Raw genomic sequence first — 27,066 nt, 5'->3', positions numbered from 1 at the left:
TTACAGATAGGAATACCAGACTACCTGACCTACTTCTTGAGAAACTTGCATGCAAGTCAGGAAGCAACAGTTAGAACTGGATATGGAACAACAGACTGGTTCCAAATAGGAAAAGGGGTATGTCAAGGCTGTATATTGTCACCCTGCTTATTTAACTTACATGCAGAGTACATCATGAGAAACGCTGGGCTGGAGGAAGCACAAGCTGGAATCAAGACTGCCAGGAGAAATATCGATAACCTCAGATATGCAGATGACACCACCCTTATGGCAGAAAGTGAAGAGGAACTAAAAAGCCTCTTGATGAAAGTGAAAGAGGAGAGTGAAAAAGTTGGCTTAAAGCTCAACATTCAGAAAACGAAGATCATGGCATCTGGTCCCATCACTTCATGGGAAATAGATGGGGAAACAGTGGAAACAGTGTCAGACTTTATTTTTGTGGGCTCCAAAATCACTGCAGATGGTGATTGCAGCCATGAAATTAAAAGACACTTATTCCTTGGAAGAAAAGTTATGACCAACCTAGATAGCATATTCAAAAGCAGAGACACTACTTTGCCAACAAAGGTCCATCTAGTCAAGGCTATGTTTTTTCCAGTGGTCATGTATGGATGTGAGAGTTGGACTGTGAAGAAGGCTGAGCACCAAAGAATTGATACTTTTGAACTGTGGTGTTGGAAAAGACTCTTGAGAGTCCCTTTGACTGCAGGGAGATCCAACCAGTCCATCCTAAATGAAATCAGTCCTGGGTGTTCACTGGAAGGACTGATGCTAAAGCTGAAACTCCAATACTTTGGCCACCTCATGTGAAGAGTTGACTCATTGGAAAAGACCCTGATGCTGGGAGGGACTGGGCGCAGGAGGAGAAGGGGGCTACCGAGGATGAGATGGCTGGATGGCATCACCGACTCAATGAATATGAATTTGAGTAGACTCTTGGAGTTGGTGATGGAGAGGGAGGCCTGGCATGCTGCGATTCATGGGGTTGCAAAAAGTCAGACACGACTGAGAGACTGAACTGAACTGAACTCTTATAATTGGTAAGTGGAGGGCATGACAACCCACTCCAGTATTCTTGCGTGGCGAATCCCATGGACAGAAGAGCCTGGCAGGCTACAGTCCATGGAGTCACAAAGAGTTGCACAGGACTGAGCGACTAAGCACAGCACAGCATAATTGGTAAGTGGGATATGAAAAATTGCAAGCACTGTGATACAGATGGATTTAACTTTGTGTCCTTTCAAGAACCTTAAAACACAGAGTCACAGCCATAAAAAGAATAGCTTCAAGGTAGGAAAACAAATACTGTTTTTATATAGCATGCTCACATGTCTTTTCCTACCATGTTTTCTATATCTTCTTTATATATCACTTGAATCTTTGAAGTTAGTGATTTATTGGATTTTTTTTTTTTTTTGGACTGGGGAATAAAGATGCATTCCACAGTAGAAAGGATAATGCAATACTAGCTTACTTAAAAGCTGATATCATGAATGACTAGTGACCCAACTAATAAAAGTTTCAGATGAGAGGGAACTATTAACAGATGTATTTGGTTTCTCTATACTTTATATGACCAAGCAGATCCCATTACCACCAATAATGTTATTCTCCCCAGTCTAACAGAAATAGCACCTAACTCTAAGGAAAATGAGAAAGGCTTATAAACAACTCTACCAAACATAGAAATTTCACACTTTGCTGGGAACAAAATTATCTTTTTCATCAACCAAATTTTTTGTATCAATAAAATTTAAATATAACAGAAAAGAAGTTTTTTAAAAAAATGTAATATCGGATCAAAGAGTCAGACTGGTAAGATAATAGAAATCTTTTAAAATTTAAAGAAATAACATTGTTAAAAAGACATTTTGCAGAGACTAAGAAATTTAAAAATCGAAGATAAGATTATGGCAGAGAAAGCATATGTTCCAAAAACTGGTTCAATAGTTGTACTGCCTAAGAATAGGATCTATTCTTAAATCATCATGCCCATCACCATCACTGTACTGACACTCTACAACCACTGAACCCTACCTATGCATGGTGTTTCCTTGAGCTCTTGAGTAGAGTTCACCTTTTAATAAAGGGCAATTCTTGCTCAGACATATTTCCCCTTATGATCAGGAAACCAAAGGTTTCAGTCTAGCTGAAAATATTTCAGCAACATAAGGAGCCCTGTCTCCATTTTCACATCCAAGTAGATGTTGAAAATGTTTAGGACAATGGCTTCTTTATTGAAATACATGAAAAGCACCTCCATGAGAGGAGCTAATATTGAGGGAGACTACATTCATTGGGATATATGCTCAAAAATCAATGTTAGGTGATGTCCATACTTTACAGTTATGGCACAATAATAAATAAATATTTGGTCTATGTCCTTTGTTTTTGGCATAGAGCTCCTAAAATCTTGGAAATTTTCTTTCATATGCTTATAAGATGACTAAGGTGAGGAAAGATGCCTAGACAGCTTCAGGATGAGGTTGGTCACCAGGAAAACCAACCATGTGATTAGAGAGGTAAACTTCCAGTCTAATAACTCATCCTTTGGGGAGGGAAGAGCAACTGAAGATGGAGTTCAATCACCAATGTCCAATGATTAAATCAACCATGGCTATGTAATAAGACCTCAATAAAAACTCCACGATGAGGACTTCCCTGGAGGTCCAGTGGTTGAGACTCCATGCTTCCATTGTAGGGGGCATGGGTTTGATCCCTGGTCCAGGTGCTAAGGTCCTACATGACACACAGTAGGGCAAAACAGAAACAAAACAGAAAACAAAATGCTCACAAACATTTTAAGGAATTTCTTGGTTGGTAAACAAACTGATGTGCTGGGAGGGTGATGTACCCAAGGAGGGTATGGAAACTCTGCTCCTCCCAACCCCTATGTCTTGCCCTAATGCATCTTTTTTTATTTGGCTATTCCTCAGTTGTATCCTTTACAAAAAACTGGTGCATGCTGCGTGTGTACTAAGTTGCTTCAGTGTATGACTCTTTGCGATCCTATGGACTACTGGCTGCCAGGCTTCTCTGCCCATGGGATTCTCCAGGCAAGACTACCAGAGTGGTTTCCATGCTCTCTTTCAGGGGATCTTTCTGACCAAGGGATTGAACCTGCATCTCTTATGTCTCTTGCATTGGCAGGTGGGTTCTTACCACTAGTGCCACCTGGGATAATAAACTAGTAAACTTAAGCAAAGTGTTTTCCTGAGTTCTGTGAGTCATTATAGCAAATTATCAAACCTTAGTGAACACTGGGGGAGCTTCTGAATTTGTAGTCTGCTGCGGCAGAAGCGTGGGTAATCTGGGCACCTCATTTAAGCTGGCATCTGAAGTGGGGGCATTCTTGGACTGAGCCCTTCACCTGTGGGAGTCTGTACTAACTCTTCATAGTAGTGTCTGAAATGAACTGACTTTCTGGGCATCCAGTTGGTGGCAGAAAACTGTAGAATCAGCTAGTGTCCAGAAATCCTATGAGACTTGTATCTGCCATTACATAGATTAGAGCAGTGTTTAGCCACTGAATGCCTTTGAGCTTTTCCTTCACTCTTCCTCCTCCTCCCTGGTACCCCTTCTGCACACATTGCCTGCCCTTCATACCCTACCTCAGGCTGAGCCAAGGCACTATGTGATGAAAAATAATAGCACTGGCACCAATAGCTCCATTATGAGTATATGCTTTATATACGGAACTATTTAAGAAAAACAATCCTATAAGACCGAAAGAGACCATTAAGAGAAAAGTAAAAAGTTTAGGCTGTACATATCCAGGCTTATTTTGAGGACTCAAGAGTCTAAGTCCCAGAGAAAAGAGCTTTTGAAACCTGACCCCTATTGTGCAGAAAGAACGGCTGCTCTCTCACTCCAACAAAGTCTTTTTCACCAAATAAAGAACTAACAAAGGGTCTCAAACAGGGCAAATCCCCTTCAAAACATCAAACTCTAATCAGAACAGGAAGCAGGAGTTATACAACCAAAATGAAGTGCATAAGGCATAAAGGCCAGATGCAAGTTCATGGCCAAGGATTCAGTGCTTATAATCAGGGGTTGGAGGAAGAATTAAAGGAACAGTGTTCTGGGGTAGGTGATTGAATAGAAATGCTTATTCTCAATGTGCTGTAAAACTGAGTGTCTATTCCTCACTCTCTGTGGAGATGTATAAATTCTGATATTGTTCTATATGTGATGACATTGCTCTTACCTCATTGCCTTTATTTTCAGAAGATGGTTTTAAAGTTTTATCAAGTCCTTTTTTTTTAACTCTGGGAAAAAAGTGTTTCTCTGAAAAAGGAAGCCTGTATTTATCAAGGACTGGATATGTGCTGGAATCTTTGCTTTATGACTTTATTTCATTTGTAAATTAACTGTTAAAATGGAGGTCAAAGGAAAATGTGATTGAACTCTGGGTCACACTGTAGAATGTATTTTTAATCATGAGTGGGTGACTTGTGTATGATGTTTTCCCCTCACTTCTACACTAGAAAATAAACTTTAAACCAGCAAGAATGTTTCCAAGTTCCTTTAGAACTCTTCCAGTTCCAATAAATAAAGATTAATTGAGCACTCTTACTAACTCATCACCAGTTGCGGAATCTTCATTTTTTATTTATTTTTTAACTCATTGTTGTGGTTCAGGTTTCTGGGAAGCAGAACCTGAGATGGAACTTAGCTCTTAGGAAGTCTATCAGGGCAGTCCCTTGGGATCAACACCCATGGGGAAAGGAGAGAAAGCAGGATTCAGCAGAGAGAGAGAAGATGGACTACAATGTGGTCACAACAAACCCCATGCCAACCCCATGGGGAGTGGTGAAGCTGCAGTGGCCCTTTAGAGTTGTCCTAAATTGTGGTTTTGAGGGGTTGGGTCATTTCACCATATCAACCAGTAACTAGATACAGACAGCTTCCTGCCCCCACCAATAAAGGCCATGCCTTTAGGCATGGATTCCTGGAGAGTGTTGAGAATTGAAGGCTATTGGTCCACACATACCCACAGCTGGGAAAACAAGTTCTTCAGGGGCCACAAAGGCATAAATATTTAATTCAGTGGTTAACTCTATGTGTGTGTGTGTGTGTGTGTGTGTGTGTGTGTGTGTGTGTGTGTGTGTGTTAGTTGCTTCTGACTCAGTTGTATCTGACTCTTTGCGATCCCATGGACTATACCCGCTAGGCTCCTCCATGGGATTCTCCAGGCAAGAACACTGGAGTGGGTTGCCATTTCCTTCTTCAGGGAGTCTTCCCAACCGAGGGATTGAACCTGAGTCTCCTGCACTGCAGGCAGATTCTTGACCATCTGAGCCACTAGGGAAGCCGTTAAGCAACTGGCAATATGGCAGAAAAACACATACTAGTATACAGCCAATATGAGCTGATGGGAGATTTAATGTATTGAAAATTTTTATACTAGATTTCTAGAGACTTATTTTCTGGGTCATGGTAAAACAAACTTAATATATTCCCAGTATTATTTCTATTAATCACTTTATTTGATTACCCTCAGGAACATTTCCCCCTCCGGAGTATGAGGAAGAGAATTAGAAACTAAGGAGTAGGAAGAAGATTCAGAAATAATATCTTCTCTCAAATAATGTCCTCCCATAACTTGAATATGAAGAAATTCAATAATTTTGCCTGAAGCTTAACTATTCTTGAGGAATTCCCTATGGAAGGCCTAGAATCTTACCTAAAAAAATTTTCCCCCAAAAAGCGGGAGCTGAAAACAAGTCCAGGGGCCGCACAGAGCCCATGAGGGGAGCAGGGGACTGGAGTCAGGTGGATGTGGGAGGAGAGGCTGCACGTGACACGGGTGTTTCACGTTTTACAGGCACTGCAGGCAGAGTTCAAGGGCAGCTGATCAGTAGGGCAGAGGCAGTGCTGCACAGTGGTTAGAAACGTGATCTGGGAAGCCAGTCTGCCTGGGTATAAAACCTGGCTCTGATGCTAACCAGTTAAGGGACCTTGGCCAAGAGACTTACATTTCTCACATGTAAAGATCTTTTTAATAGAAATCTAAACAGAAACCGAAACCTAAAGTCACATTCTAAATGAACTTCACAGTGTAATGTGGATTAACTGCCTACTGCTGCTATAACATACAAACCTGCGGCTTACAACAATATAAGTTTGTTCTCTTACAGTCCTGGAGATAAGAAACCTGAATTCATTTTCACGGGGCTAAAGTCAGGGTGGAGGTAGGGCTGGTTCCTCCTGGAGGCTGTCAGCAAAGAATCTGTTTCTTTGCCTATTTTAGCCTCTAGAGTCCACCTGTCTTGGAATATGGCTGCCTTTTCCATCCTCAGAGCACATCACTCCAATCTTGGTTTCCATCATCACTTTGCCATCTCCTCTTCTGCTGTCAAGTCTCCCTCTGCCTCCCTTTGACAGGGATACTTGGGACTACATTTAGGGCCCATGCAAATAATTCAGGATAATCACTGCCACCTCAATATCCCAAACCTGACCTACGAAGTCTGTCAGGTTGTATAAAATAATGGGTTCTAGGGGTTAGGGTGTACACATCTCTTGGAGGGACAGCATGATTCAGCCTACAAAAACATGTGATTAAATGAGACAGCTTAGTTCAGAAAAATATCACATTTATATCATATCTTCTCAATAGAGTTTTGGTAATTGAAGTTACTCAATTAAGTGTTTAAAAAATTCATGGCATTTCTGCATATGCCTACAGTGCCAGAAGTTATTGGTACAAATAAAGTACATACTTGTTTCTCCATGGTTCTCTACATCCTTGCACACTAGGGTGAGGCCAAGAGGATCTGAGTAGAAATTATGACACAGATTCCATGCTGGCTCTTATAAATGGTCACCTTAATTTATTGTCTAAACTGGAAGACTTTTGAGAATAAAGGGAAGTATATTAACTACTGGGCTTCCTTGGTAGCTCAGCAGTAAAGTGTCTGCCTGCAGTTCAGGAGTTCAGTTCAGTTCAGTTCAATCACTCAGTCATGTCTGACTCCTTGCGACCCCATGGACTGCAGCATGCTGAGCTTCCCTGTTCATTACCAATTCCTGGTTCAGTTCAGTTCAGTTCATTTCAGCTGCTCAGTCATGTCCAACTCTTTGTGACCCCATGAATTGCAGCACGCCAGGCCTCCCTGTCCATCACCATCTCCCAGAGTTCACTCAGACTCATGTCCATCGAGTCCGTGAGGCCATCCAGACATCTCATCCTCAGTCGTCCCCTTCTCCTTCTGCTCCCAATCCCTCCCAGCATCAGAGTCTTTTCCAATGAGTCAACTCTTTGCATAAGGTGGCCAAAGTACTGGAGTTTCAGCTTTAGCATCAGTCCTTCCAAAGAAATCCCAGGGCTGATCTCCTTCAGAATGGACTGGTTGGATCTCCTTGCAGTCCAAGGGACTCTCAAGAGTCTTCTCCAACACCACAGTTCAAAAGCATCAATTCTTCGGTGCTCAGCTTTCTTCATAGTCCAACTCTCACATCCATACGTGACCACAGGAAAAACCATAGCCTTGACTAGATGGACCTTAGTCGGCAAAGTAATGTCTGCTTTTGAATATACTATCTAGATTGATCATAACTTTTCTTCCAAGGAGTAAGCCTCTTTTAATTTCATGGCTGCAATCACCATCTGCAGTGATTTTGGAGCCCAAAAAAATAAAGTCTGACACTGTTTCCACTGTTTCCCCATCTATTTCCCATGAAGTGATGAGACCGGATGCCATGATCTTCGTTTTCTGAATGTTGAGCTTTAAGCCACCTTTTTCGCTCTCCTCTTTCACTTTCATCAAGAGGCTTTTTAGCTCCTCTTCACTTTCTGCCATAAGGGTGGTGTCATCTGCATATCTGAGGTGATTGATATTTCTCCTGGCAATCTTGATTCCAGCTTGTGTTTCTTCCAGTCCACTGTTTCTCATGATGTACTCTGCATAGAAGTTAAATAAGCAGGGTGACAAGATACAGCCTTGACGTACTCCTTTTCCTATTTGGAACCAGTCTGTTGTTCCATGTCCAGTTCTAACTGTTGCTTCCTGACCTGCATACAGATTTCTCAAGAGGCAGGTTAGGTGCTGTGGTATTCCCATCTCTTTCAGAATTTTCCACAGTTGATTGTGATTCACACAGTCAAAGGCTTTGGCATAGTCAATAAAGCAGAAACAGATGTTTTTCTGGAACTCTCTTGCTTTTCCCATGATCCAGCAGATGTTGGCAATTTGATCTCTGGTTCCTCTGCCTTTTCTAAAACCAGCTTGAACATCAGGGAGTTCACGGTTCACGTATTGCTGAAGCCTGACTTGGAGGATTTTGAGCATTACTTTACTAGCATGTGAGATGAGTGCAATTGTATGGTAGTTTGAGCATTCTTTGGCATTGCCTTTCTTTGGAATTGGAATGAAAACTGACCTTTTCCAGTCCTGTGGCCACTGCTGAGTTGTCCAAATTTGCTGGCATATTGAGTGCAGCACTTTCACAACATCATCTTTCAGGATTTGAAACAGCTCAACTGGAATTCCATCACCTCCACTAGCTTTGTTCGTAGTGATGCTTTCTGAGGCCCACTTGACTTCACTTTCCAAGATGTCTGGCTCTAGATTAGTGATCACATCATCATGATTATCTGGGTCGTGAAGATCTTTTTTGTACAGTTCTTTCGAGTATTCTTGCCACTTCTTCTTAATATCTTCTGCTTCTGCTAGGTCCATACCACTTCTGTCCTTTATCGAGCCCATCTTTGCATGAAATGTTCCCTTGGTATCTCTCATTTTCTTGAAGAGATCTCTAGTCTTTCCCATTCTGTTGTTTTCCTCTATTTCTTTGCATTGATTGCTGAAAAAGGCTTTCTTATCTCTTCTTGCTATTCTTTGGAACTCTGCATTCAGATGCTTATATCTTTCTTTTTCTCCTTTGCTTTTTGCCTCTCTTCTTTTCACAGCTATTTGTAAGGCCTCCCCAGACAGCCATTTTTCTTTTTTGCATTTCTTTTCCATGTGGTTGGTCTTGATCCCTGTCTCCTGTACAATGTCACGAACCTCATTCCATAGTTCATCAGGCACTCTATCTATTAGATCTAGGCCCTTAAATCTATTTCTCACTTCCACTGTATAACATAAGGGATTTGATTTAGGTCATACCTGAATGGTCTAGCGGTTTTCCCTACTTTCTTCAATTTAAGTCTGAATTTGGCAATAAGGAGTTCATGATCTGAGCCACAGTCAGCTCCTGGTCTTGTTTTTGCTTACTGTATAACAATGCAGGAGATGAGGGTTCAATCCCTGGGTCAGGAAGATACCCTGAGAAGGAAATGTTAACCTACTCCAGTATTTTTGCCTGGGAAATCTCATGGACAGAGGAGTCTGGCTGGCTATACTTCATGGGGTCAAAAAAGAGTCAGACACAACTTAGTGACTAAACCACCACCAACCATATCAGCTATTATACCAAATCAACAGGTATACACTGTGACTGCTACAGGCAAACCTGAATATCTATAATCACCCAACTTAAAAACATCCTGCAAAATCCCCCAGCCCTCTTCTCCTCTCACTGGGAGGCCAGGTAGTCCAGATAGCACAGTTACAAGTTGAAGGTGAGTTGCCCTCCCCTTGCTGACTTTTATGAGAAATAAACCTTTATTGCCAGTTCACAGGGTATTTGTTCATAGAACATAGCCTAAGCTATCCTGACTCAGACACGTACACTCTGGCAAGCTTGCTCTCCCCTGATTGTATTTCTGGATAGGTGACATTCCATCAGCAGAAGGGTTTGACTCCACTTAAAGGTCAGGTCATTCGCTCTCAGCAGCAAAGTTACAGGAAGAAACACTCTAACTGGGTACAAATGCCGACGCTGGGTTCCCTCCTGAACAGCTGTGACTGGTCTGCTTATGGGCTTTTGACCTGGGAGACTGAAATGAAAACTCCAGAGTTTGAACAATACTTGGCATTTCTTGATGCTTTTTTTATGAAGGAGTTCAGTGAGCTTAACATCAGGCAGCTCTAAACAGGGGGCTCTTTTTCAGAGCAAAGACTTACAAAGAATGTGAACTGATGTTGGCATTTTGTTCAGGGGACTTTGTTGGTGAGAGTGAAAGCATGAAGGGCTTTGCTGGTCAGCAGCTCCCACTGCAGCAGAAACTAGAGGGTAGCCCTGTGAGCTCTAGTGTGTGGAGGGAATACTGCTCATGCTAACTCCTTTGTTCACATCCATACACACCGCAAGCAGCTGCCAACCATTCTTACAGCGTGGCCACCACTGACTCGCAATTTCTGATAAGAAGTGTAGCAGAGCATACAACTTACAAAGCAATTGCACATAAAGTATTTCTTTTTAGCTTTTTTTTTTTCAGTATCTCTAACTTGAGCAATCAGCCTTTGGTCTGTCTATATTAATAAGAGGATGTGGAGGGGAAGAGGGCAAGGAAAGAGAAGGAGGAAGAGGAGGAGGAGAGTCAGTAAGAAGATGAATCAAACAGAGTGGGATCCACCCTGAGACTCCCTGAACATCTAAACCCATATTGTATGCCTGGTACCACTTCAGGCACTCTTGGGCTAATGTTAATTGTGTGGCCAAAGTAAAATGTGTCAATATTTATATGGATTTTTTTGTTCATCAAAAGCATAGTTTACCGGTTCTCCAGAAAATTAAGCTGAGAGGGGAAAAAATACCAATCCTCAAAGTTTACATACTGTATGGTTCTAATACAACATTCTTGAAATGACAAAACTATAGAAATGGAGAATAGATCAGTCATTGTCAACAGTCAGGGACAGGGTGGGGTGTGAGAGTTGGAGGTGACTCTATAAAAGGACAACAGGAGGGGTCCTTGTTGTGATGAAATTGTTCTGTAGTCTGACTTTATTAATGTCAATATCCTGTTTGTGATATTGTAATATAGCTTCACGCTGTACTACATTATTATATTTTTATTTCATGTGAGTCTATAATGAAGAATGGTTGAAAAATAATATTAAGATTATATTAAATGTCTATTTGCTCTTTTGAAAAGTTGCAAGCATTCAGATAGGCCAAAGGTCACTAATGCAGAGAGTTACTAATGATCAAATGAAGAAATGACTCATTTCCCATTATTTTAAGTCTGGGGGAAAAAAGATGGCTACAGTGTATTGGAAGCTTACACATGGTATTGACAGGCAGTATATCAGATGTGTTATGCACTGTCTCTAAAGTAATCCTACACGAGGAGGAGCTATCATCAAAATAATGATAAGGAGCTGAAGCAGAGAAGGAAATGTGAGTAGCTCACCATCACATCATAATAGATGGTGGAACTAAGAATCAAATCATGCTTTTATCTGCTGAAATACATTGCTTCTGAGATCTTCAACAACACGGGATTGACCTGAGGTCTTTAAGGACAAATGGCTTGTCCACAGGAGTAACACTGGGGCTCGAGTGTTCGTAGAGCGCTCTTTCCACCATGCTGTTCTCTCACAGGTGGTTGAGAAGAGCACATAATGGCAGTATCAGCTGCCTGAGAGACAGGGGAAATAAGGGCAAAAATCTCAAAAAGGCTGGTGTCCAAAGTATAACAAGGAAAATGGGTAAATTTACACGAGTTCCTCCTTTGTAGATTTATTTGAATATAAAGAACTCTAATTCAGAACATTTCAAAAGATCTGTCCACTGACTCAGAAATATGGGGCAAAAATCAGCATCCCCCTAAAGTGCATTATAATCCCACTGTTAAGGGACCAGTTTTTTAATCAAGACAAAACCATTACCAAAAAATGGATGAAGTGAGTGAAAACTAAGCACTTAATTCAGTTTGCAGTGAGATAGAAAGCAATGAACAGATCTACTAATAATGTCCTTGCCTCTCACCGCCTTTGAGGTTATACAAAATGACTCACCTTTGGGAAACTGTCCCCTTGATTCTGAAATACAGCTGTATCCGAAATGAAGCCAGGCTTGCTTTCTCAAGCAGCACACACACTTCTCGCCACTTTTCCAGTAAATACACAATATCAGGTTCATGACTATATTTTGGCTTAAATTACATCCAAGTATCATTATACCCCCAATTGCATGTCTGACAAAAATGGGACCAGTGCTTTGAGCACAGAGAACACAAAGGCTCTTGGTTCCTGGATGAGTGAGAGCTATTTCACCTTGACACTGTTGCTGGCAAATCTCTGAGAGATGAGCATTTTGAAAATGCTATAAACAGCTTAGCCTTTTCTTAGCATTTTGAAGAGCACATTAATAGCCTGGCCTTTTCTTAAGGGCTTTCTTTTTCCCTTAGCCAAATTTGACAGTTGGAAGTGAACAGTGAGCAGATGGAATCAAAGTCAGAGCCGTGTCTTAAAAGCAGTGTGGAAATGATGTCATCCGGCATTGTCTTCAAAAGAATATAAGAATATTAAGTGGATGTCTCATGAACTTACATACAAAGGATACTCTTCACTTGAGGACAGAATGATAATGTCTCACAGAAGAAAGATGTAATTCTTGATACCCATAAAATCTATTCAGACAGCTCTTAGCTTGTACCAAAAAACCCTGCAACTCTCAATGAAAAGAAGTTATATTAATAGAATTAATTTTTTAATACTTAATATATAGAATAGCTTGTTCTCCATGCTCTAAATGACAGTTTAAAGATGGTATTGTCTTTGTTACCATTTGGGAAATTTTGTTAAAAAGAAACCAAGAGGTATACAGTCATGTAACAGAATTAGCCAAAGGAAGTTAAAAAGCATAACACTACCCTCTTGGACTTAACAGCTTCCCAAAAAGTGATATGGAAGCTCTCCTACATAAACTGGGACACATGCAACCCCATCCAACACCCAGAAAAACTGCATAGCTTATTTCAAAGGGTATGTTGAGAATCCACCTAGTTTTTCCGCTGTCTTCTGTGTATAAACACACAGCAACTCCATAGCAGCTGAATTTTTAAAAACTGGCTAAGCAGTTTGCCAGGAGCAGTGTCTGCTTAGAGCAGGAAGAGGCCTAGAAATTAGGAATGCTTTATCAGATGTTGTGGCCAACTGCATTTTCCCAAAATGGCTGCAACAATGTTCTGCATACAGCTGGAAGTCAATAATTACCAATGAACAGGGAGTTGTGTAAGATGACTTAGTCCTCTCCACAGTTAGTCACAGCAAGAGCGGAAAGAATATTTTCAGCATCATATTTGAATCCTGTCTGACAACTTGGAAACTGTAGTAATTTGAACTTATGTAGGCAATAAAAGGATAGCTTCATTGCTGGCACACCAAAAGTATACCTAATTGTCATTTGCATTCTGTGCTAAGAAGGTCAGCATGGAGCACTCATTCTCTTCATTTCCTTGCTAGTTGCAGGTTCTTTTTGTCACAAGCTATGTGGCAATATTTATTTAAATCAAGAAGAGGCAATACAAGCAAAGGCAATTATAATAGGTAGGTTCGGTAAGGAACTAAACAGCAAGATCTCATCCCAGTGACAAAAAAAAAAAAAAAGGGCATGTAATTGTATTTGTCTGACAATTTATGTCTTGGAACAAACTTGTAAATGCCCATGGTCCATCCAGCACTATCAGGGAAGTCTAGCTCTCAGTGGAGGGGTTAGCATGGGGTCAATTGGAGGCACTTTCTCTTGGACCAAACACTGAAGACTGGGATCTCATGTTGGAATCTTGCACCTTGACGGAATTTCTCTAAGATCCAACAGTGATTTATATTACAGGAACAGAAAATGACTCCTGGTTTTCTCCCTATCTTTAGCACCATTGCTCTCCATTTCTGTCAATGTTTCAGAACAAATTTGTATCTTAAAAATCAGTTGAAATTAGTTGACTAGAGCTGAAGAATTGAAACATACTTTGCAGGACCATGGTAAAGATGATGATGACAATGAAATAGTTAATAATTTACTAAACATTTATTTGCTCTAGCAAGCAGAAGATATTAAGAAGAGGTGGCAAGAATACATGGAAGAACTGTACAAAAAAGATCTTCATGACCCAGATAATCATGATGGTGTGATCACTAATCTAGAGCCAGACATCTTGGAAAGTGAAGTCAAGTGGGCCTCAGAAAGCATCACTACGAACAAAGCTAGTGGAGGTGATGGAATTCCAGTTGAGCTGTTTCAAATCCTGAAAGATGATGTTGTGAAAGTGCTGCACTCAATATGCCAGCAAATTTGGACAACTCAGCAGTGGCCACAGGACTGGAAAAGGTCAGTTTTCATTCCAATTCCAAAGAAAGGCAATGCCAAAGAATGCTCAAACTACCATACAATTGCACTCATCTCACATGCTAGTAAAGTAATGCTCAAAATCCTCCAAGTCAGGCTTCAGCAATACGTGAACCGTGAACTCCCTGATGTTCAAGCTGGTTTTAGAAAAGGCAGAGGAACCAGAGATCAAATTGCCAACATCTGCTGGATCATGGGAAAAGCAAGAGAGTTCCAGAAAAACATCTGTTTCTGCTTTATTGACTATGCCAAAGCCTTTGACTGTGTGGATCACAATCAACTGTGGAAAATTCTGAAAGAGATGGGAATACCACAGCACCTAACCTGCCTCTTGAGAAATCTGTATGCAGTTCAGGAAGCAACAGTTAGAACTGGACATGGAACAACAGACTGGTTCCAAATAGGAAAAGGAGTACGTCAAGGCTGTATCTTGTCACCCTGCTTATTTAACTTCTATGCAGAGTACATCATGAGAAACAGTGGACTGGAAGAAACACAAGCTGGAATCAAGATTGCCAGGAGAAATATCAATCACCTCAGATATGCAGATGACACCACCCTTATGGCAGAAAGTGAAGAGGAGCTAAAAAGCCTCTTGATGAAAGTGAAAGAGGAGAGCGAAAAAGGTGGCTTAAAGCTCAACATTCAGAAAACGAAGATCATGGCATCCGGTCCCATCACTTCATGGGAAATAGATGGGGAAACAGTGGAAACAGTGTCAGACTTTATTTTTGTGGGCTCCAAAATCACTGCAGATGGTGACTGCAGCCATGAAATTAAAAGAGGCTTACTCCTTGGAAGAAAAGTTATGACCAATCTAGATAGCATATCCAAAAGCAGAGACATTACTTTGCCGACTAAGGTCCATCTAGTCAAGGCTATGGTTTTTCCTGTGGTCTTGTATGGATGTGAGAGCTGGACTGTGAAGAAGGCTGAGCACTGAAGAATTGATGCTTTTGAACTGTGGTGTTGGAGAAGACTCTTGAGAGTCCCTTGGACTGCAAGGAGATCCAACCAGTCCATTCTGAAGGAGATCAGCCCTGGGATTTCTTTGGAAGGACTGATGCTAAAGCTGAAACTCCAGTACTTTGGCCACCTTATGCAAAGAGTTGACTCATTGGAAAAGACTGTGATGCTGGGAGGGATTGGGGGCAGGAGGAGAAGGGGACGACAGAGGATGAGATGGCTGGATGGCCTCATGGACTCGATGGACGTGAGTCTGAGTGAACTCTGGGAGATGGTGATGGACAGGGAGGCCTGGCGTGCTGCGATTCATGGGGTCGCAAAGAGTCGGACACAACTGAGCGACTGAACTGAACTGATGCTGTGCTAGTCATTTCAGTCATGTTCGACTCTTTGTGACCCCATGGACGGTAGCCCACAAGGCTCCTCTGTACATGAGATTCTCCAGGCAAGAATATGGAGGGAGTTACCATGCCCTCCTCCAGAGGATCTTCCTGACCCAGGGATTGAACGAGCATCTTTTAGGTTTCCTGCACTGGCAAGCAGGTTCTTTACCACTAGTGCCACCTGAGAAACCCCTATTTGCACTAGACTCTACTCCCAATACTAACATACTTTATTTACTTTAATCCTCACAATTGTGAGGCATTATTGGTATTATTACCCCACTTTATATCTGAGAAAACTGAAGCTTAGAGAAGTTAAATAATTTGCCTTGGGTCAAACAAGATCCAAGGCTGGGATTGCAACCCAAGTCTGTCAGGAGCCAAAGCCTGTTAATGTTATAAATCGTGTGTGTTAAAAAATCAATTTTTTTCTGTGACATCCTCCTGCATTGCAGGCAGATTCTTTACCATCTGATCCACCAGGGAAGCCCTTGTAAACCACAGTTTGTACAAAATGAGATTTGAGCCTGATTTTTTTAAATTACCAATGGTCTGCTGCAGTAATTCCACACATTTCCACAATAAAAAATTAAGTTCTTCATTTTAAAAAAAATGGAAAAAGAACGAATGGCCAGATGAAAAAAGCATTAAGCAGATATTAAATTTCAGCTATTGAAAATTAAAGAGAATTTAATTCAGTTCAAGAAACAGTAACCAAGTGATGTCCTGTACAAGGCACCATAAGAATTCATTCAAAGATTGAGATAGCATCGCCCCTGCTCCAGAGGAGCAAAAGCACTAGTGGTAGGGACACAGTGTAATGTTTCAAGACTTACTGAAATGTAATCTCCTAAGTGAAGTCTCCCCTTATCACCTATCTAACCTGCTGACCCATTCTCTGTTACTTTCTGTCACAGGGATAAGTGCTCTTTTTCTGTAAAGGGCCAGATAGTAAACGATTTAGGCTTTGTGGGTTATATGGTCTCTGTCAAAACCATTCAGCTCTGCTGTTGTAGTTTGAAAGCAGCTTTAGACCCACTGGTAAACAAATGAACATGGCTGTGTTCCAATAAAACTTTATTTACAAACAGGCAGTTGGCCAAGTAACTGTGCCAACTGGGCACAGTTTGCCAACCCTGCTCTAACATCTCGCTCTGTTTTTTCCTTCATAGCACTTAACAAAGTGTGGTATTATCTTATTTATTTATTTACTGTTTCCCTCCACAAAAAAAATAGCAGCTCCAAGAGAGTGGGTTCCTTGTTGCGTATTCACAGCAGGCTCTCTAGGGTCTATAAAAGAGTTCCTGACACCTAGGCAACTCACTCTATGTATTTGTTGATCAGTTACATGAATGAACACCATTCCACAAAAGGAGAAACTCAGACTGCCAACAAAAGATGAACTATATTTGGCCTTACTATTAATAAATATGAAATAATTGAAAATGTCATTTTTTTACTTGTTAGATGTACAACAGTTAGAAGAAGAGAATGACGAGGAGGGGAGGAGGGGTGTAAGGGGGAGGGAGAGAGAGAGCAGAAACAGGAAGAGAACTAGCGTGGATGGGTATGTGGGTAAACTGGGCCTCTCACTACTGCAGATAGGAGAGAAAACTTGTGGCCATTTGCAATTATACACTAAATTGTATATGCCCATTCAAAAAGGGCAAAGGAGTGAATAGACATTTCTCCAAAGATATACAAAAGGGTAATCGGCACATGAAGGATTCTCAATTAAATTAGTTTTAGAGAAATGTAAGTCAAAATCACAATGCGGTACCACTTTACATCCATTAAGATGGCTATTTGCAAAAAAGAGAAAATAAGTGTTGGTGAAGAAATGGAGATTTTAGAACCCTCTTGCACTGTTGATGGGAATGTGAAATGATGCAGCTGTTGGGCGTTCCTTAAAAAGTTAAGCACAGAATTACCATATGAGCCACCAATTCCTCTCCTAGGTATGTACCTAGATACGTATACACTCATGTTTATAGTAGCATTTACAAGAGCCAAAAAGTAGAAACACCTCGAATGTTCATCTATCCACAGAAGAGTGGATAAATAAATATGGTATATGCATACAATGGAATATTATTTAGTCTTAAAAGGAATGCAGTACTGATACATGCTAAAACATGGATGAACTCTGAAAACATTGTGTTAAATGAAATGTGCGTGTTGGTCACTCAGTCACGTCCGACTCTTTGTGGCCCCATGGACTATAGCCCACCAGGCTCCTCTGTCCATGGGATTCTCCAGGCAAAAATACTGAAATGGGTTGTCACTTCCTATTCCAGGGGATCTTTCCATCCCAAGGATTGACCCTGCATCTCTTATGTCTCCTGCATTCGCAGGCAGATTCTCTACCACTAGCGCTACCTGGGAAGTCCAAATGAAGTAAGATAGCCACAAAAAACCAATATTGTATGATTCCATTTATATGTAATATTTAGAACAGGCAAATAGTAGAACAGAGGTTACCAGGAACTTGGGGAGGAGAGGAAATGGGAGTTATTATTTAATGGGTACAAAGTCTCTAATTGGGATGGTGAAAAATCTGTGGAGATGGATAGAGGAGATATTTGCACAACATTTTGAATGTACTTAATGCCACTGATATATACACTTTAGAAATGATTAAAATTATAAATTTTATATTATATATGGTTAACCACAATAAGGAGAAGGCAATGGCACCCCACTCCAGTACTCTTGCCTGGAAAATCCCATGGATGGAGGAGCCTGGTAGGCTGCAGTCCTTGGGGTCGCTAAGACTCGGACACGACTGAGCAACTTCACTTTCACTTTTCACTTGCATGCATTGGAGAAGGAAATGGCAACCCACTCCAGTACTCTTGCCTGGAGAATCCCAGGGACAGGGGAGCCTAGTGGGCTGCTGTCTATGGGGTCGCACAGAGTCGGACATGACTGAAGTGACTTAGCAGCAGCAGTAGCAACCACAATAAGATGTATACAGGTCTTTCTTGATTTAGGAAGGGGTTGTGAAAAGTGTCCAACTCTTTGTGATGTCCCAATAAATGGGTCAATAAATGGATCTGCAAAGAGATCAAACCAGTCAATCCTAAAGGAAATATGATGCGAAGAGCTGAGTCATTTGAAAAGACCCTGATGCTGGGAAAGATTGGGGGCAGGAGGAGAAGGGGACGACGGAGGATGAGATGGTTGGATGTCATCTCTGACTCAATGGACATGGGTTTGGGTGGACTCCAGGAGTTGGTGATGGACAGGGAGGCCTGGCATGCTGCAGTTCATGGGGTCACAAAGAGTCGGACATGACTGAGTGACTGAACTGAACTGACTGAAAGGAAATCAATCCTGAATATTCGTCGGAAGGACTGATGCTGAAGCTGAAGCTCCAATAGTTTGGCCACCTGATGCGAAGAGCTGACTCATTAGAAAAGACCCTGATGCTGGGAAAGACTGAAGGCAGGAGGGAGAAGGGGATGACAGAGGACGAGTTGGTTGGATAGCACCACTGACTCAATGGAGTTGAGTTGAGCAAACTCCAGGAGCTGGTGAAGGACAGGGAAGCCTGGCATGCTGCAGTCCATGGGGTCGAAAAGAGTCGGACACGACTGAGCAACTGAACAGAAACAATAAATGGATAAACTCATCGTGGGTTGAAAATATTTCAAGTCAAATATATCCTTAATATACCTAACCTACCAAACATCAGAGCTTAGCCTAGCGAACACCTTAAAAGTGCTCAAAACACATACATTAGCCCACAGTGGGACACAGTCATCTAAAACAAAGCCAACTTTACAATAAAGTGTTGAGTAGCCCATGCATACTTATTATGCAAATGTATTGCATACTGTACTGAAAGTTAAAAACAGAATGGTTGTTACATGTGTGGATTGTTTCCTCTTGGGATCAGGTGGTTGATGGGAGCTGTGGCTCACTGCTGTTGCCCAGCATTACAAGTATCAGACTGCATATCACTAGCCTGGGAAAAGTTCAAAATTCAAAATTCAAAGTACAGGTTCTACTGAATAGGTATTGCTTTCACAATATTGTAAAGTTAAAAAATCATAAGTTGAATGACTGTAAATCAGGGACGATGGGTATATGCTTTTAACTCCAAAATTCTATTCCTAACAATTAACTTGGAGGATGGGTAATGCAGAAGGGTGAAATAAGCATGTACTAGAATCCATCAACTTCAAGATCCATGAATAAAGATCTAATTATATAAATAAAGCCTGACATGACAATACACAAAAGAAACTATTATGTAGGCATTAAATTGAACAGGGCAGACTTTTCACAAAAAATATCTCCGTTAACACTATTGCTGAATTTAAAAAATACAAGTTCAAAAATGTGTGTGCAGAATGATCCCACTGAAGTAAAAATTCTAAGGTCTAATTATATATGAAAAATATGTAAGATATTCTCTAAAATGTTAATAGTGGTTATTATCTGAATGGAGGGTTTGAGATGATTTTAAGATTATCCTCTTCACAATTTTCTGTACTAATTTATTTTCTAACAAAAAATATGTCTAACCAAAATAACATGCTGTTATAAACTCATGTTTATCACTTTTTTCACATTAATTAAGGAGGGTTAGGCCCTTGATACTTTCATAATAGATGTTTTCTGCATTTCCATTTCCATAGCAACAACATACTTGTGAGAGAATCAGATATAGTTTTAAAAGAGATACATACCTCAGATAGTGGAGTTGCCATCTCATCACCCAAAAACAAAGATACTATTTCATTGCAACAGACAATAATCATGTTCTAGAAATAAAAGACAATATAGTGAGGTTGATCTTATTGGTAAAATACTGGGTATTTTAGTTACAAATTATTAGTTTCATTTGTCTTTTGCTACATCATTCAATAATCCTAATTCCCAGGATGAAATTTAGAGGTATTCAGAGGTTACAATCTTTAAAGTCATTACAGTTACTTGAAAAGATACAGAATAGCCACAAAATATAAGATTTAATGATGAATAATAAATTATTTTAGGATTTTTTTCCTGCAAATTCACCATTAAAATTCATATGTTACAGAAGAACAGGTAAAGGAATTTACACCAAAATAAGATTTTGGAAGACCACTTTTTTTCTGAGAAGAGAGCCCTGGAATAAAGAGGGTTAGATCTCAGGAAGGGTTTAAGAAAAGATGAACAGTTGGGAATAGACAAAAAAAAAAAAAAAAACTGGAAAGAGTAAATGAAGGGGAAGAGTGGTGGCATGTAGGATCTTTCAGCTGTGGCATGTGAACTGCTAGTTGTGAAGTCCTGTGTGCTGCAACTAAGACCTGGCAAGGACAAATAAATAAGTATTTTTTAAAAAGAGGAGGAATCAACCTGCCTGACTTCAGGCTCTACTACAAAGCCACAGTCATCAAGACAGTATGGTACTGGCACAAAGACAGAAATATAGATCAATGGAACAAAATAGAAAGCCCAGAGATAAATCCACACACCTATGGACACCTTATCTTCAACAAAGGAGGCAACAATATACAATGGATTAAAGACAATCTCTTTAACAAGTGGTGCTGGGAAAACTGGTCAACCACTTGTAAAAGAATGAAACTAGATCACTTTCTAACACCGCACACAAAAATAAACTCAAAATAAAACAAATAAACTCAAACTTAAAGATCTAAACATCAGACCAGAAACTATAAAACTCCTAGAGGAGAACATAGGCAAAACACTCTCCAACATAAATCACAGCAGGATCCTCTATGACCCACCTCCCAGAATACTGGAAATAAAAGCAAAATAAATAAATCGGACCTAATTAAAATTAAAAGCTTTTGCATAACAAAGGAAACTGTAAGCAAGGTGAAAAGACAGCCTTTGGAATGGGAGAAAATAATAGCAAATGAAGTAACTGACAAACAATCAATCTCAAAAATATACAAGCAACTCCTGCAGCTCATTCCAGAAAAATAAACGACCCAATCAAAAAATGGGCCAAAGAACTAAATAGACATTTCTCCAAAGAAGACATACAGATGGCTAACAAACACATGAAAAGATGCTCAACATCACTCATTATCAGAGAAATGCAAATCAAAACCACAATGAGGTACTATTTCACACCAGTCAGAATGGCTGTGATCCAAAAGTCTATAAGCAATAAATCCTGAAGAGGGTGTAGAGAAAAGGGAACCCTCTTACACTGTTGGTAGGAATGCAAACTAGTACAGTCACTATGGAGAACAGTATGGAGATTCCTTAAAAAACTGGAAATAGAATTGCCTTATGACCCAGCAATCCCATTGCTGGGCATACACACCAAGGAAACCAGAATTGAAAGAGACACATGTACCCCAATGTTCATCGCAGCACTGTTTATAATAGCCAGGACATGGAAGCAACCTAGATGTCCATCAGTGGATGAATGGATAAGAAAGCTGTGGTACATATACACAATGGAGTATTACTCAGCTATTAAAAAGAATACATTTGAATCAGTTCTAATGAGGTGGATGAAACTGGAGTCGATTATACAGAGTGAAGTAAGCCAGAAAGAAAAACACCAATACAGTATACTAACACATATATATGGAATTTAGAATTTAGCAAAAGAGACACAGATGTATAGAACAGTCTTTTGGACTCTGTGGGAGAGGGTGAGGCTGGGATGATTTGGGAGAATGGCATTGAAACATGTATAATATCATATAAGAAATGAATCGCCAGTCTAGGTTCGATGCAGGATACAGGATGCTTGGGGCTTTCTGGGATGACCCAGAGAGACGGTATGGGAAGGGAGGTGGGAGGGAGGTTCAGGATTGGGAACACATGTACATCCATGGCGGATTTATATTGATGTATGGCAAAACCAATACAGTATTGTAAAGCAAAATAAAGTAAAAAAAATTTTTTTAAGTGGAAAAAAGAAAAAAAGAGGAGGAGTCAGTATCATCCTCAGTCCATTGTTGAGGACACTGCTGCGGCCCCACTGTATGGCCACAGCTGTGTTTCTGAGGGGACACTGGACCCAAGAGAGATCAACCTGTAAGCAGGGTTGAACCAATCAGATACTCCACCATTGTGATTTTACATAAGGAAAGACAACAGAAGAGAGCTGTCAGCAGTACTGGCTGTATGAGCTGAGAGGTCCCAACAGGCGTTGGAAAAGGCAGCCCATGGACTAGATGCATAATGAGTAAGAGGAGGAAACAGAGATAAAGGAGAACTTATGCCCCTGTGGGTCCATGTGCACTCTTGGCTCCTGACTCTCCAAGTTTCATTTTCTGTGGGGTCTGCTGTGTTTTGTCCCTGGTCCTTGGTTATGCAAGAGCTTACTGACCATGCCCTGCCAAACACTGCCTCCTTACCAAACCTATTTCATTTGGGTTAGTGTTAAGTACTGATAGTTTTTCTTTATTTACAACTAAAGGAGTCATGATTATAAGACTGTCAGAGATAAACTATGCTTATCTCACAGTGTTGCTCACATCTTTCAACAATTTGCTTTTATTTCAGTAGTATTAATACGTACATGTGCTAACATCCAGAAATATGAAAATGATCAAAGTGCATTCAGTTTTAAATTAACACTCACCAAGGCTGGCTAAAAGCGTTAAAATAAAGAAACAATTGAACTCAAGTTTTAACAAATGCAGGAACATAGAAAAGATCAAAATTTGGAGTTCCAAAGCTATAGGTAATTCTATTCACTTTAACAAATATATCTGAGGCATTCTACTAGGCACTGTGGAACACAAAAATAAAGAAACAGACCCTGTCCTCACAAAGTATATAAGAGCTGAAAAAAAAAATAGATTCATACTTGACTAAATAATATGCCAAGTAGAGCATGGTCAGAACATGGGTATCTATGACATGTTATAAGAGCCTAGGGATGGGAGAGAGAGTAATATGTATATTGAACAGGAAATATTTCCTGGAGAAAGGGAATTGAGACATGAGAAAGTAGTAGCTGGCAAAGGATGGGGACAAGGATGGAGGGAGCCATGTAAGCAATGTAACAGCAGATACTCAGAACATAAAAAGCCTGGTATGGTCTTTACCACAGAGGTGTATTGGAAGCTTGGTGATAAGAGTGGTGAGGAATAAGGCTGAGATGTATACTTATATCAGGACGTGTGCTGCTGCTGCTGCTAAGTCACTTCAGTCATGTCCAACTCTGTACAACCCCAAAGACAGCAGCCCACCAGGCTCCCCCATCCCTGGGATTCTCCAGGCAAGAGTACTGGAGTGGGTTGCCATTGCCTTCTCCGAACAGGACATGTAAATGTAAGGAATTTGGATTTTGTTGCTTAGGAAATTGAGAGGCACTGGATTGAGGGGATGATGATTGCTTTAAGAAAATATTAATAATTCTGGCCATCTGGCCACTGTCTAAAGGTTAGCTAGACTAGGAAGAGATAAGAGAAAGAAATTAGCTAGGAGGCTTTTCAAATTGGGCAGGAAGTGATTGTGACCAGAAGTAGGGCAGCATTCATGGGACCAGAAAGGATGGAAGGCAGCAGGACAGCCAGCACTCATCAGGGGTCACCAGCTCTCTGTGGTGAACTTTGCAGTCTAGTCCCCTTTACCAGATGGGGCAACACACATCCTGGAGTGCGTTCTTACATATTCTTATTTGTCCCTATTTCTATGTTTCTAATTGAGTTCTTAGAACTGGTTAAAGTATGTTTTCTTTCTATACAAAAGGTTGCAATAATAGCTGTGATGGGCCGCTGTCATGATTTCATCAAGAGCTATCAAGCAAAATGACACTGTCTGTATCCACTAAACATTTCACATAACAGATGGAGACACCATGTTTCCTGATAAATGCCTTCCATGGTCTGTCTCAACACAGAGTGAACAGAAATTTTGCCTCAACAACATTCTATTTCTTTGGTGTTATTTCAGGTAGACCATGTACACATGTCAGAAACTGGCTGATTCGCTGTTGGGCTGTGAGGGACCTCCTGTGACCTTTCTGCCTAGAAATGAAGACAAGGGAAGCGCTAAGCTCATCAATTCCTGGGAAGGCTGCCAGAGGGATGCTGCAGTTGGCAAGGGGGGCTGGGAGGGCACAGACGGTCTCTTGCTCAATATTTGCCATTTCCCCCTTAAGAAGGAGCATCTGTTGATTCTATGAGTGGTGGGCCTCTGAGTTATTACAAAACTAACAGAGCCAACATTTTGACTTTGAAATTCTCATGGTCATTCACCAGTTTTATGAAAAAGACAAAACATTCTGAATTGCTTTCCATCCTCCAAACTCTTGCTTTCCACATCCCTCCTCCACATGCCATCAGGGTTATCTTAGCAAATCTCAGGATGGGTCATGGGATGCTCTTCTGGGTGCTGCCCCCATTGTCTCCAACCCCCCACGCCTCACCCAGCCCTGCTTTCCCAGGGTCCTACACTCACCCTGCACCCCTGACACCCTGATATAACATCCAGCTCCATGACTTCACATCTCATCTCCTGCTGGATCCTTGGTCAGGAGTAGGCGCTCTTCATAGGTCTCCAGTGAGAAGTTTCATGAGCAACTACTGAAGAGGCACTGTGTCAGTTACTGGGCAAGGTACTGAACTTCGAAAGACGAAGCTGACCCCCGAGCAAAGGAATTCAAAGTCAAGAGACAGGAAGAGACACAGAAAGAGAGAATGGCCAAAACAATATACAATAGTAAGGGGGCACAGGGTATTTGGGGGTGCAAAGAAACATGGTCTTTATTTCAGTCTACAGGCTAACAGAATGCTGCCTGAGCTACTGGAGCAAGGACCAAATCTAGTTCAGCTTTCTCTTTTCACACACACACACACACACACACACACACACACACACACACCCCTATGTGAATGAGATTTGTTTAAATGATAAATTAGAATAGTTGCCATCAACAGTTCCCCCTTTGAGAAGGAAGGATTCTAGCAACCTTGCCCTTTTGTGTAAGTGTAGCAGCCAGAATGGAGGAAACAGGACAACGGGAAGGTGTCAGAGAGACAAGGCGACCTCAGTAATCAAGAGCTGAGCCAAAATGGGAACCTGAGAGGAGACAAAACACTCCATGCAGACTGAGCTGGAGGGAGTACATGCGTAGTTGCTCAGGCATGTCCAGCCCTTTGCAACCCTGTGGACTGTAGCCAGGCTCCTCTGTTCATATTTCCCAGGCAAGAATACTGGAGTGGGTTGCCATTTCCTACTCCAGGGATCTTCCCGAACCAGGGAGTGAACCCACATTTCTTCCGTCTCCAGCATTAGCAGGTGGATTCTTTACCACTAGCACCACCTGGGCTGGAGGGAAAGGTTCAGAGGTTAGAGAGCAGCCATGGAAGCCAGGGAAGCCAAAGAACAAGGCAGTTGGGAAAAGGAGATTTAAAAGAAGATATGCTGTATATGATGAAGGGATTCCCTCTCGGATGTCCTTATGAGAGGCTCCATAAAGATTTAGATGTATTTTCAACTGTTTTCAAGATTAAATTTATGTTTCTTTGAATGCCAGACTTTTCTTGCTAAAGGCCACCAGGCAGCTGGGCTCATTATGAACAACATCTGGGTACCTATGACCATACTCAGCCAGTGATTAAGCTCCTCCTGACAGGGACTTAATTGTACTGATTTCAGTATGTTCTTATCCCCTCAAGCCTAGAAAATTTTTGCACATACCAGTCTCTCAAAAATAATGTGTTAATTCATGCTAATGCTTAATTGTATTTTGTTCTATGTTTTCACAGTACTTTGATATTTGGGATATGTTAACTAACTTTAATTGCCTTATACAATCGGGTGTCCCACACATGTTTACAAAACTCATTTTAGATGACCTGGTAAATATATTTTAGGCTTTTTGTATCACTATTTTGTTATCATTCCAAAAAGGTGTTTCTGTCTTAAAATCAGAATGGTTTGTATCTTTCCTATGCTTTAAAGCACCTGATATGCCCTGAAGATACCCCATAAAGTGAAGAATGACAGGTTAAAATAACCCAATGATTCAGAGCCAGTGTTGTTCATTTTGGAAGAAGGACATGTTTTCAAGCCAGAAGTGACTGGAACACCTGTTCTGTAGCCCTCCCAAAACATCTTAAATTAATATCTGTGTTCTCAAGTTTTTGGCTTATTCCAGACCATAGGGATTTGGAGGGGAAAAAAGAAAAAAAAAAAAAAAGAAGGGAATGAGAAACATAACAAGATTCACTACCTCCCATATCAACAAGATTCACTACCTCCCATATCAACCAAAGGCACATTTTCTGAACCTTTATGTTTAACAACCCACCAAAAATCTATACTGTGATAGAAGTAAATAGATTATAGAGGTTATGAAATCCTGTCCAATTTCAAACCAGAATCGATCTCTTCAAGTGTCCTAGTTAAATTCTAATTAGCTCCAAGTGAAGGTTGTCATGACAACGAACCAGCAGATTCTAGTCAATGGAATTTATTTGGTATAACCCAGAACCTAGGTGCTTTTGTCCCTTACATGTTGGTTAGTATATTGGAAAAAATAAAACGTTATATTTCACAACTTTCAAATGTTGTGAATTAATTTGTTTGCTAATTC

General features: G+C 40.8%; 1 protein-coding gene across 2 annotated transcripts in view; it reads right to left on the bottom strand.

Annotated features, from left to right (window-relative positions):
* The window catches only part of CFAP54 (cilia and flagella associated protein 54), a 335,725-nt gene that overhangs the window by 2,857 nt on the left and 305,802 nt on the right, over positions 1-27,066 (bottom strand). For both annotated transcript variants that reach the window (XM_013963991.2, XM_005680630.3), the window contains exon 67: positions 20,231-20,305. In XM_013963991.2, coding sequence (XP_013819445.2) covers positions 20,231-20,305 — 75 coding nt within the window. The remainder of the gene's footprint in view (positions 1-20,230; positions 20,306-27,066) is intronic.

Source organism: Capra hircus, chromosome 5, assembly GCF_001704415.2.
Source record: "Capra hircus breed San Clemente chromosome 5, ASM170441v1, whole genome shotgun sequence".
Classification (NCBI taxonomy): domain Eukaryota; kingdom Metazoa; phylum Chordata; class Mammalia; order Artiodactyla; family Bovidae; genus Capra; species Capra hircus.
The sequence above is the reverse complement of the archived record's forward strand: the minus strand, read 5'-3'. Positions and strand labels throughout refer to the sequence as shown.